This window comes from Sciurus vulgaris (genome assembly GCF_902686455.1).
Source record: "Sciurus vulgaris genome assembly, chromosome: 7".
NCBI classification, from domain to species: domain Eukaryota; kingdom Metazoa; phylum Chordata; class Mammalia; order Rodentia; family Sciuridae; genus Sciurus; species Sciurus vulgaris.
Genome location: NC_136467.1, coordinates 76,293,025 through 76,306,034, shown reverse-complemented (window position 1 = coordinate 76,306,034; position 13,010 = coordinate 76,293,025). Strand labels below are relative to the sequence as shown.

At 32.9% G+C, this 13,010-nt stretch overlaps 1 protein-coding gene across 6 annotated transcripts in view; it reads left to right on the top strand.

Annotated features, from left to right (window-relative positions):
• ZNF292 (zinc finger protein 292) overlaps positions 1-13,010 on the top strand; it is an 83,006-nt gene that overhangs the window by 49,302 nt on the left and 20,694 nt on the right. For 4 of the 6 annotated variants that reach the window (XM_079146926.1, XM_079146927.1, XM_079146929.1 and 1 more), the window contains one exon: positions 10,891-11,093. The exons of 1 other annotated variant lie outside the window; for it this stretch is intronic. In XM_079146926.1, the coding sequence (XP_079003052.1) occupies positions 10,891-11,093 (203 nt within the window). Of the gene's footprint in view, positions 1-2,964; positions 3,061-10,890; positions 11,094-13,010 lie in introns of those variants that run through there. One more of the 6 variants, XM_079146930.1, reaches the window with a different exon arrangement.

Here is a 13,010-nt window from a genome sequence, read left to right as displayed (position 1 = left end):
AAAAATCCCAGCCCATGTCGAAACTTTTCTTCGGGCAAGTCATTCCTTTCCATCTTCCCTTTCTACCATTTTCCGCATGCTATCCCAATAGTTCTAGCAGTGGTACCTGATTCTTGGTTCTCACTAGAACTTTTTTGTTAACATTTCCTTCCTTCATGAATATTCACAGATTTGCTATAGTGTTTTTAAGACTTTGGAGAAATGAAAAATCAATGTTGATTATTTAAAATAACAGAAACAATGATTTAAAAAAAAAAAAGAATCTTAGTTGGGTTTGGTTTTTTTCTTGTTGTTTTTGCTTTTTTTTTTTTTTTTTTTTTTTTGCTGCCTTTGCCATTTTAGATTTTATCCCCTAAGAGATTAACACCAGTGTGTTTTATTTCTAGCATCAAATTGTGCTTTCTAATCTTCTCAGCTTTTGGAAGTGTTGGGTGTGATATATTAATAGTATGTCAGATTACATTGTATAGTTTCTAGCAGTTTGGAAAGTGCTTTTATGTGCAAGGTTTAATTTAACCTCCACAATAATCCTGTGATACAGTTAGGATCTTTATTGTTTCTTTTCTGTATTTTATAGATGAGATAAGAGGCTCAAAAAGATTAGTTGTCTTTTCAGTATCACATTGTAGTGATGAGATGCAGAACCAGATCTTCAGCTTCAACCTGATGCACCTAGCCTAATGAAATAAAATTGCACCTAACCTAAATAATTTTTTCCCTTGTCAGTTTCCAAATAGCATTTTGCCAAATTCACACATTACTACTAAAACAGGAAAAAGGAACCTTTACCTTATCAGAGATTAAAACTTACTTGCTTAATTTCCTCACTTGTTTTGAATGTACCTAACACTGTATCTGTTAACAAATGTTTCTGCCTGTCTCTTTGCTGCTTTGTTTCTTGATCTTCATCTGACATAGCCACTGGAATAATTTGAACTATAGAGCCAGGAGGCGTTTCTACAAAGCAGATTATAGGTGGCCAGATTCTAACAGAGTTTTTGAAGCAACCAGAGGGTGTTATTTGAGAGACTTTGTAACCATAATCTTTACTTGGTTCTCTGTTAATTTAGAATGTTTCTTTGGTGAATAATTACATAAACCAGAAGCATATGTTTATTTCCTTCTGGGAAAAAATAGAAGGAATTGACTTTTTGTGTCTGCATACCACTTTATTTACATTTTCAAATTTGGTGGTGCAAGAATGGGGGAACTTACAGCTCTTGTATTCTGTATCTAGCCCCTTGATTTAGCTTAAATCTAGTCTATCTAAATTAAAAGTTAAGAGCAAGCCATGCATGGTGGCATGCACTTATAATCCCAGCAACTTGGAAGGCTGAGGGAGGAGGATCATGAGTTCAAAGCCAGTCTCAAAAACTTAGCAAGGCCCTAAGCAATTTAGTGAGACCCTGTCTCAAAATTAAAAAACATAAAAAGGGCTGGGGATGTTGCTCAGTGGTTAAGCACCCCTGAGTTGAGAGAATAATGAGTCTGCCTATAAAGCTTGTGCTTATAGTTTGTTACTAGTGAAACCGTTGATGTTTTGAGGTAGTATTTGAACATTGGATAATCCACTTAATCCTTTTGGTTTTAATTCAGTTTTTTTAATTGTTTAAATTTGGACTTGCTAAATTCCATCTAAACTAAGAAAATGCTCTTTAGCTTGGAAAACTGTGAGTAGGTAGGACTCAAAATTAAAGATGCTGGTTTTACTTTAATGTTTTAGCATTCTTAAATGAGGTAACTAATAATTAAACCTATATAAGTCAAGTAGATGGTTTTGAATATCAAAGAAATTTTTTGTTTACTTAACATGTGTCTTTCTGTAGTCATAGTCTCTGAATTGAAAAGGTATTAGTACTCAGTTATTTCCTACCCAATTTTAACTCCTTTTTAAAAAAGCATCACTGAAAAATAAAATCATATTGATCAATTTGGGGACTACCATCATACATGCCTAGTTATCTTTTTTAGTGTAGACTGAAAACCTTCCTGATGTGGCATGATTTTAAACCTACAGTCACGATTTCTTATCTTCAAGTACGTTTTATGTTTGTTATTTTTTTTAATGTGTAATTCTCAGCACTTACTCTGTATCTTAAATATGATTTGGTGAGCTTTATATCAGTGATACCTCACTCCCTTCATCCTATTTAAACTTAAGTTAGACAGCGTTACCGTTTGGGTAACCATGTTATTCTCACAACTCAAAGAGGTTACTAAAATCACATACACAATATTTTTTTAAACAAATACTACTCTTAAATCATATTTCTCACATTTTAATTTTTATTTGTTTACCTTTAGTACACAAGTTTACTTTTTCTGTTAAGTTTTACTATATTTTATCCATTTTGTCTCTCCAGTTTGTCAAGATTCTTTTGAATCCTGTTTGTTATTCAAGGTTTTTGTCCTTCCCAATTTCCTTTTATTAGCAACCTTACTACTTACACCCTCTTGGCATCCACATCCTTGATTATAACCATAAAAAGATCATATCCAGAAATAGGCTCTTGGATACTTATAGAATTCTCTTACTTTCTTTCATTCCTTTTACCCTTTAACTACTATTTTATCAAATGTACCTATTTTTTCTTACATCTGGCCCGTAGTGCTGCTTTTTTTTTTTAAATAAACATTTGAGGAAAGACCATAACCAGTATTTGATTAAGTTCTCTTAAGTAAAAATGTTTAATATGGAAGTTAGTTTGACCTAATTTATTATTTTTATTTACTCTTTTATTTTAGAATGGATTTAGAGTTGCAAAATAAGTATGAATCATTTCCTACATACCCTACACCCAGTTTCCACTATTTAATATCTTACATTAGTATGATACGTTTGTCACAATTAATAAACCAATATTGATATTTGTTAATTTAAGTCCTTACTATCCATATTTCCTTATTTTTTATATAATGTCCTTTTTCTGTTCCAGGATCCATCCAGGATTCCACATTACATTTAGTCGTCATGTCTCCTTAGGCTCCTCTTGGCTGTGACAGTTTTTCAGACTTTCCTTGTTTTTGATGGCCTTGACAGTTTTGAGGAGTACTGGTCAGGTATTTTGTAGAGTGTCCCTCAGTTGGGATTTGTCTGATATTGTTCTTATGATTAGACTGGGGTTTGGGAAGAAAGACCACAGAGGTAAAGTGCCATTGTCTTCACATTATGTCAAGGGTACATGTTATCAACATGACCTATCCCCATTGATGTGAACATTGACTACCTAGTGAGGTAGTACGTGTCAGATTTCTCCACTATAAGTTACTCTTCCTCACTGCCTTTCATGCTGTGCCCTTTGAAGGAAATTACTATGTCAGCCCACACCTAAAGGTGGGAAGTTATCTTCCATCTTTTTAAGGGAGTAGTATATATCAACATCAATAGAATTCCACACAGATTCCCCCACACACATTTATTTATTTACTCAATTATTTATTTATAACAATATGGAGTCATGGAAATTTATTTTATAGTTTGGTCATAAACCAGTACTACTTTGTTTCATCATTCAAGTTATTTCAGCTTTCCCTAGTGGGAGCTCCTTCATTTGACTCCTGCATCCCATTGACATAACTCTATTTTCATGGTTTTTGTTATAATTATTTTCCAGCTTCCTGTCATTGTAAGATGTTGCAGGCTTGTCTTGCATATTTCTTGACTCAGTTGTAGAAGTGGCCATTTTTCCAAGGAACCCTGGTTCCTTTTATTGGAGAATGGTATTAGAAACCAAGATACGGTACCTGAGTATATTTCTTTCGATTTTGGTGTCATTTCTTCTAGGTTCTCTCAGTGGACAGAGCAAAGAAATATGTTTGTGTACTACCATGTATACATACATATCTATAAATATTTATAGAGTTACCAGCTATTACCTATGTTGAATCAAATTTTAGTTCATACTGTTGTTTCCTACTGCACTCCATTACCATAAGGATCATTCTAGCCTTCCCACTTTGCTTATCTCTAACCACTAACAGCAACAGAAGGTCGTGTAATTGGAAGCCTTTTCAGTCTGGCTTCTCCTTCCATTGGTCATCCATTCAATCCTAGAGTACGAGAAGAGTGATTTCAGAATTGATAACTTGTACCCTTGTGAGAGACAGTTTTGCCATTTAGAATACAGTGCTTTTGTAAAGTTCTTTTTCCTTTTTTCATGCACAGTTCACTCATTTCTAAAATCATTTGGGTCCACATCTTATTTTTCTTATCCTTTCAGTGAGACTTTTCATAATTTGTAATACAGTTAGATTTTTCGTCTATATTCCATCCAGAGCTGTCCCAACCTCCTGAAGCCAGCCTCAACAAAAGTGAGATGCTAAGCAACTGAGTGAGATCCTGTCTCTAAATAAAATACAAAATAGGGCTGGGGATGTGACTCAGTGTTTGAGTGTCCCTGAGTTCAATCCCCACTATCCCACCCCCCCAAAATCTGACAAAAACTAATTTATTTGCCATCTCTGTAGTTTTGCATTTTCATTCTGGCTTCTTCTAGTTAGCAGTATACACTTAACATTCATCTGTATCTTTATATGGGTTAATGATTCATCTGTTTTTAATATTGGATGGTATTTCATTGTAGGAATGTTTATCCATTCACATATTAAAAGATATGTTGTTTGCTAATATTTTTGGTGATATGAATAAAACTGCTGTAAACATTTGCTTGCAAGTTTTTTGTGGATGTTAAGTTTTCACTTCAGTAGGGTTACTATGTATGGTAAGACTTCACTTCACTTTCTAAGAAACTATCTTTGAAAGTACCTATACTGTTTTGTATAGAATCCTCTCATTTCTAAATTTATTAGAAATTATTTTATTTTTCTCTTCCCTTTCAATGGGACTTTTTTTGCATACATGGAATACAGTTAGATTCTTTGGTCACATTCTGTATTCCACCCAAGGCTATCCCATATCCCAGTCTCCTAAACTGTCCCAACCTCCTCAGCAGTGAATAATTCCTATTGCTCCAGACCTTCACCAGTGTTTGGTAGTATCTGTTTCTTGGTCTTTTAGCCATCCTAATACACACATAGTGGTAGCAGATTGCTTTAATTTTCTGTTTCTCTAATGATAAATTATATTAAACATCTTTTCATACTCATATTTGCCATCTGTATATCTTTGGTGAAGCAGATGTTCAGCTCTTTTGCCTATTTTTTAATTGGGTTGTTTTCTTGAGTTTTAACAGTTGTTTGTATATTTCGGATGCAGTCCTACTCAGATATGTTTTGCAAATCTGTTCTTTCACTCTGCCTTTAATTCCAGTTCTTGAGGAGGCAGAGGTAGGGGGTTCCCAAGTGTGAGGCCAGCCTGGACAACTTAGCAAGACCCTGTCTCAAAATAAAATTTTGAAAAGATGGTAGCATGCCTGTCTAGCATGCGCAAGGGCCTTGGGTTCAGTCCCCAGCACCACAAAGCAAATAAACTTAGCACTCCCTCTGATGGTCACATTGAATTTTTTAGGCACTTTCCCCTCTACTTCTGTATTGGGACAATTTGTAGTTGCATAAATTGAATTCTGTCAATCCTTTCTCGAACCTTGAGCCCTGCAGTTCTCTCTAGCCTCCCACCCTTAGAACCTTTTGCCTTTCAAAGGAAATTTCTAAAACTTAAAGCTTGTCTAAGCATTGTTTTCACCTGTTAGCTGTCAAGAGTAGTATAGCTGTAAACATGGGTATACAGGTATCTCTGAGACCACTTCTTTTGGGCATACACCCTAAAATGGGATAGATGGATTATATGGTAGTTAAGTTTTTTATTTTTTTTGAGGAGCTGTCTGCTGTTTTCTGTAGAGGTTATAACATTTTACGATTCCATTAACATTGCATAAAATTCCAGTTTCTCCACATCTTCAAGAACACTTTTTTTCACAGTTGCTATTCTATTGAGTATAAGGTGATTTCTTATTATGCTTTTGATTTGTAGTTCTTTGATGATTCGTTAACCATCTTTTATCATCTTTTTGGAAGATATCTATTCAAGTCCATAGATAATTTTTGATCATTTTTTTTTCTTTGAGTTACAAAAGTTTTCTATATATTCTGGATATTAATACCTATCTTATGATCTGCAAATGTTTTCTCCCATATCATAGGCTGCCATGTCATTCTGTTCATTGTGTCCTTCACTGCATGAAAGTTTGATATCATCCCATTTGTCTTTTTAAAAATTTTTAAAATTGTTCTAATTAGTTATACATGACAGAACACATTTATGCATTTCAATAAATCATACATAAATGGAGTATAATTTCTTATTTTTCTGATTGTACATATTGTAGGATCACATCAGTCATGCAGTCATATGTGTACATAAAGTAATAATGTCTGTTTCACTCTAGTATCCTTCCTACTCCTATGCCCCTTCCCCCCCTTCACTCCCTCCTACCTAATCTAAAGTAACTTTATTCTTCTCTAGCGTTCCCCCCCCGCCCCATTGTGAATTACCATCCATATATCAGAGAAAACATTCGGCCTTTGGTTTTTTGGGTTTGGCTTATTTCACATAGCATGATACTCTCTAATCTTTGCTTTTGTTGAGTAAACCTTTGAAGTTGTAGCCAAGAAAGCATTGCCTAGTTAAATGTCATAAAGTGTCTCCTCTGATTTCTTCTACGAGTTTTATAGTTTGGGGTCTTAACATTTAGGTCTTTAGTGCACTTGAATGAACTTCATTCTTTTGATACATAGTTTTTCCAGCACCACTTATTGAACAGACTATCTTTTTTCCACTGAATTGTCTTAACAGTCTTCTCAAAGATCATTTGCTAGGGTTTCTTTCTGGTCTCTATTCTATTGAATGGTCTCAATGTATATTTTTACACCAGTGTTACATTTTTTGATTACTCCATATTTATATTTTGCAGTCAGAATGTGGTACCTTCAGCTTTAATGTTCCTTGACAAGTAATTTTGGCTATGAGGGGTTTCTTGTGATTGAATATGAAAAACTGCCGTTGAGATATAGATAGGAATTGTGTTGAATCTGTAGATTTCTTTGGATAGTATGGATATCTTAACATTATTAATTCTTCCAATCTGTGAACAGAGACTATCTTTCCAGTTATGTTGTCTTTAATTTCTTTTAGCAGCATTTTATAGTCTTTTTTTTTTTTTTTGCATAAGTCTTTCATGTTATAGTTAGGTTTGTTAAGTATTTTATGATTTTTGATGCTATTGTAAATGAACACTTCAGATTTTTCATTGTTAGCATATAGAAATTCACCTTATTTTTGTGTTTCTATATTCTGCAACTTTGTTAAATTTGTTAGTTTTAGTAGTTTTTTTTTTTTTTTTTTTTTTAAATAGAATCTTTAGGGATTTCTACCTGTAAGATCATGTCATCTGCTAAGAGACAATTTTCTTTTTTCCTCTCCAGTTTGGAGCCTTTTATTTACTTTTTCTCAACTGATTTCCAAATGGTTTGTAAGAGAAAGTACTAATTATATATATTTTTTTAGAGGAATAGTTGATGAAGATTCATATAGGCTATAGTGAGAATTTGGAAATTTACCTTTGATTTTTTTTTTTTTTTTTTTTTTTTTGGTGCTGGGGATCGAATCCAGGGCCTTGTGCTTACAAGGCAAACACTCTACCAACTGAGCTATTTCCCCAACCCCAAGGAAATTTACCTTTGAAAGCAAGAGAAAGCCACTCAAATGTTTTTTTCTAAAAGAGAGAAAACAATCAAATACGTACTTTAAAAACTGATCTAAGTACTATGGGTGCTAGTGGAGAAGTGATAGTGGGGGAAGAGTTGATGCAGAAAACTAGCAGACAGCTACTAGGTGGTCTGATTAGGGATTTGGTCTGGAGAGAAAGTGAGGGGGGCAGTAGAGGAAAAGTGAATAGAATCAAGTAGAACGGCAAAACTAGATAATGGGTTGGATATATAGGTTGATGTATTCATAAGAGAGCATTTTTAAGGTCAGTTCTTAAGTTAGTGACTAAAACACAACCAAGTAGATTGGAATGTAGAAGTGACATCCTGTGGTATAGAGATTTTTGTATGCTGTTTGATATGCTCAAAAGCAGCAAGTCAGAGTTGCTAGAAAGGCAGTTATATGTAAATCTGGTCATGGAACTATACACTGAGTAAGTAAGTTGGCTTTGTTTTAGGGGGGAATTCAAGAGTCTAGGATGAGCTGTGTTACATAGCATGCAGTGTTCATGCAATGATTTATTTATCTCAAAAATTTATAAATTGTAGTGTATTTAAAGTTAATTGTTGAGCTTTAATGTACCAACTAATATTTTCTTATTTAGTATATAAAAGTGGCATTTTATGGGGGAAAACCATTTTTACTTTACATGTATTTACATTGCCATTTTGTGTCATCTAGCCCTCTTGATAGTCTTGACTATAGTAAAACCTGCTTTTCTCATGAAGCACATACATGTAGAGAAAGTAGATAGAAAGGCACACATTGATAAAATTAAAAATATTTTATGATTACCTGGGGTGAGAGTGGGAAAAGCAGATTAAGAGTGCAATTTGATGCATCTACTTATTCAACTATAAAGATCATAAAACTTTTTCATAAGTCTGGCAAGCACTAAAAATGGTAATCTTTGTTGCAAAGGAACTGTAAGGAAAAAATGTGTCCTAGATTTGAGAGTGTGTTGAAAGATGCAGAAGAATAGCAAAAAGAAAATCAGTGAAGGAGTAGTAGGGAGAAGAGGAGAAGGGAGGGAGAGAAGTGAGCTTTTAATGAGACTGATTTGAGTATTAGAGTGGTAATCTTTTGGTTCGTTTGAATCGTGAGCTTTAGAACATGTAATTATTTCCCTTTAAAAAGGCTAATTCTGTTTCACAGTTCTTTACTACTATAATGAACCTTTAAAAACACAGTAGTCAGATAGAAGATTTTTTTCTGGTCTCACATTTTATAAAGCCAAAAGACCCATTATTCAAGTTCTGGTTCTGTCATTAGATGGCCTTAAGACTCTAGGAAGTCACTTGCCTTCTGTGAGCCTCAGTTTACTCATCTGCCAAATGATGGAGCTGGCAAAATGATCTATAAAGTCCCTTCTGCTCTAATAGTTTGTATTTCTTGGGAATTCATTTTGCCCCAAGTGGGGCAGTGGTTTCCCATCAGTTAAAAAAAAAAAAAATGTGTGGTTTTGAAATGTTTAATATTAATATATAGTCTGAATTCATTGTTTAGCACAAAAATTATGAGGTGCAATTTGTCAGTCTAACTTATATGCTGCTGTTTGAGATTTTTACAGACCATTTGTATGCCATCAGTTTTTGTTAGATACTTGTCATCTTTCACATTTATTTGCCATGATCTTTCAGATTGATTGAGTTTTTTAATGAGATTATTTTAAATAATTCTCATACTTCATCTCTGTAGAGTTTCCTTTTGAGAGAATTGTATTAGGAAATTAAAGCTGTGTTTTGTTTTAAAAAGTCAATTGCTTATTCATTGCCAAAATAACCATACTTTAATGTTGTTTTTCTTAAATCTTTCATCTAAAATCTTCACAGATTTTGCTTTAATAGTGAAACTGAATTGTAAAAGATATTTTTAATATACTTATTCTGATAGGATCATGTGATTCTAAAAAATAAAAGTATTGCTTCTTATTTCAATAAGACATATAGCTAGAGGCCCCATTAATTTAGGCGTTTGGTTTGTCTGTGTTGAGTTTTTAAAATTGTTTTGTTTAGTCTAATGTAAAAGAGTAGAAGATGTTTACAGAGTTCTAGACTTCAAAGAAATGAAATTTGGGATCCTGTGTTAAATTGCTCATAGGCTCATGGTTTTAATACTGAGGAGCCATGATTATAGATAGTACTTTATACAAAAATTTTTTTCATAGTAGAATGGAGTACGATTAGATAGAAAAATAAAGGTAATAGAGAGGAGTACTGAATGTTTAAAGAAGAAAAGATCATCTGTCATTTTCCATCTGTTAATTGGCAAATGATTTCTTAGAGATATCTTCTGGTTTGTTCACAGATAGATAAAATAATGTGTTTTATTTATAGAGCATTTTAATTTTATTGCAAAAAGCTTTCCAAACATTTCAGACTAGCCATCACCAAATAAATACTTCAACATAATTTCCATCCTGGCAAAGAAAACTTAGGGAAATTTTTAAAAATTTGTACTTGTTGAAACTTAAATTCTCTTTCATAAATTGAAAATATAAAAATTCTTATATGTAGATGATCAAGAAAACTTTAGGAAATTCACAGATTTGAATGGAAGAGAAATCTATTATGCATAAGTGAATCTCGGGCATATATTGAGGTTTATCAATTGATATTTTAAAAATAACACAAACTGAAGTTTTAAGGGATTTGTCTCTTGACAAACTTTTCCTTATTATTTTTCTGAAAATACTTAAATTCATTCTAGAACATCTATTAAGAACAGATAAACTTCATCATTGTAAAATTAAAAGCACATCATCATTACTGAACAACATATTAGTTGAATGTCTTCTTTTAGTATATCCAAATATCCTTTGTGGTTGCCCGAATAATTATGTAATGCCCTAGTATTACAAATTTTAGGGATACTAGTTTCGGTTATTGAAGAATAACTGCTATGGGAAAAAGAATTTAGTATGATTTTAATAAAATTTTATTAAAATTTAATGCACAATTATTTTTATCATGAAGAAGTTTATTTAACTCATTCCGAATGATACACCAAGGGGCAAAAATATGGAATGCAACTTTAAAAAGTTAGCAGTATAGTCTCTTCTTACTTATAAGGTCAAGTATTTTGTGATAGCCTTACTGGCAGTAATGAAAAATCGCACGAAAAAGAGTTTTAGTTTCTATCTTACAAAAAAAATTCCTTAAAAGTATTTGTATTGCAAACGAATTATTATCAAATGTTAATAATCTATTATGTCTTGTTTTTTAAAGTGAATGAATTTTTAGCTTTTGAGGGTCCCATCTTGTTGGATATGAGAATTAAACATCTAATCAAAACAAATCAGTTAAGTCAAGCAACTGCTCTAGCAAAGCTGTGTTCTGACCATCCAGAGATTGGTACAAAAGGTAGTTTTAAGCAAACTTACCTTGTCTGTCTTTGCACATCATCACCAAATGAAAAGTTAATCGAAGAGGTGAGTATATTTTTTTGTCAGTAATTATTTTTTGAAGTGGAGAAATTAATTTTTAATTAGATTAGAATGTCTTTGACTTCCCTTTCTTGTAAACAGTTAAGGGACCATTATTGTCTATCTTATTGTTGTGTTGTATACTCCCTGGTAGTAGCAACTTTCTTTGAAGCAGCTTTCAGAATTATATGTAAACCATTGCATCTAGCTTCTATTTGAAATAATGTGGATCTTTTAAATGCTTTGGCTAAATTAAGAAAAAGATGGTGTAGCTTAACAGTTTAGTAGAATATTTATATTTGGCAGTATTTCGACCATAAGTTCAGGTTTATCTGGCTTCAGGGTACTTGCAGATCTTTTTAACTGACTAATTTAACAGGGAAAGTATTCCTTAAAAGAAATCATAAGTTCTCTTTATACATAGAAAATATAATATATAAAGAGATGTAATCTTTTTAAAAGTAAATATTTTATTTGCATATTTAATGTAAAAATTTATATTTTCTTTGTGAGACATGATCCTATATTTTAGTTTGGTATAGGTCACAATATTAATTTATTTATGTTTTATAACTGAGAGTAGACTCATTATCCAAATGGGAATTTTGCATTTTGAAAGACAACTTGAAAACGAAGTTGGAGGTACAGTAGGAGAATTAAAAGTTGATGTATAACAACTTGTACTTAAAGAGTTTAGATAAAGAAAAAAAATACTACACTAAACAGTATTCTGTGAGCTCTGATTGTGTACATGTCTTGTATCTCTAATAGATATATTGGTTGCCTCCAGAGCAGTTGAGAGAGAACAAAAAAGGGATTGTAGGATAGACTTAAGATGTATTAAGGGTACTGCTGAGGTGTATGGCAGAGAAGATAATTAGAGCATGTGTGGTCCCCTGAGGACATAGAGATTATAATCAAAGTTTAGAAGTAAGATACCTCAAACAGAAAACCGAATGCCCGGGTGAGGTTAGACGTTATAAATATATAGTGGATGTACGGTTTTTCTTGAGAAAAATTGAAATTTTTCTTCCTCACTTGAGAAAGTGAGGAAGCAGGTAATAGGCTTGGATCAAAATAAGAATGGATGTTGGATGTAGTGAGGATATTGAGAATACTGGGATGAGTTCTATGTTTGGTAATTTCTAGTGTTTGGATGGAGTAGAACTGTATTCTTTAGGATATTATTCTATTAGTTTGGGCATTGACTATTCTATGGATTTGTTTTTCTTATGATTTTTCTTTTTCTTTCTTATGATTTTTCCAGGTAATTTGCTTTTTAAATTTCTGTGCATCAGTTGGGGATCCAGCTCAGTGGTAGAGCACTTGCCTGGCATGTGTAAGACCCTGGGTTTGATCCCCAGCACCATCAAAGAAAGAAAGAATGAACAATAGATAGACAGACACATCAGAGCAAAATTGAAGATTGAAGGGTTTTTTTTTTTTTTTTTTCAAAGTAACTAGACAAATAAACAGATTCATAAAATTTCTTGAAAATGTCTTTGAAATGTATGTAGCATCATTTTTGTTAAGTACACAATGTGTGCTTTGTAGGCACTGGAGAGTAAAGGTGAGTGAGGGATAGATCCTGCCCTAAAGAAGCATACCTTCAAGTAGGAAAGTATCCAAACAGATGGTTGTTGGATTTACTTTGAAGTTGAAGTCTGTGATTTTGTTAGTTCAAGTAAAAATTTGTATTTCTAGCTCTCGGAATAATCAGATCTTGAAATACTAAACCTCAATTCCCCATTGTTATAATTATCCAGAGTTGAGTAGCAGTAACCCAACCTGCTCTGTGAGATACTTAGGAAATTCTGTTTGAGGACCATAGCTTCCTCTAATGTCATTCGAAAGGATTTTGTTTTTAAATCCCTTCTCTTGTTAAGCACGTAAATTAAGATTTTTTTCATGTTCTGAAGCAAA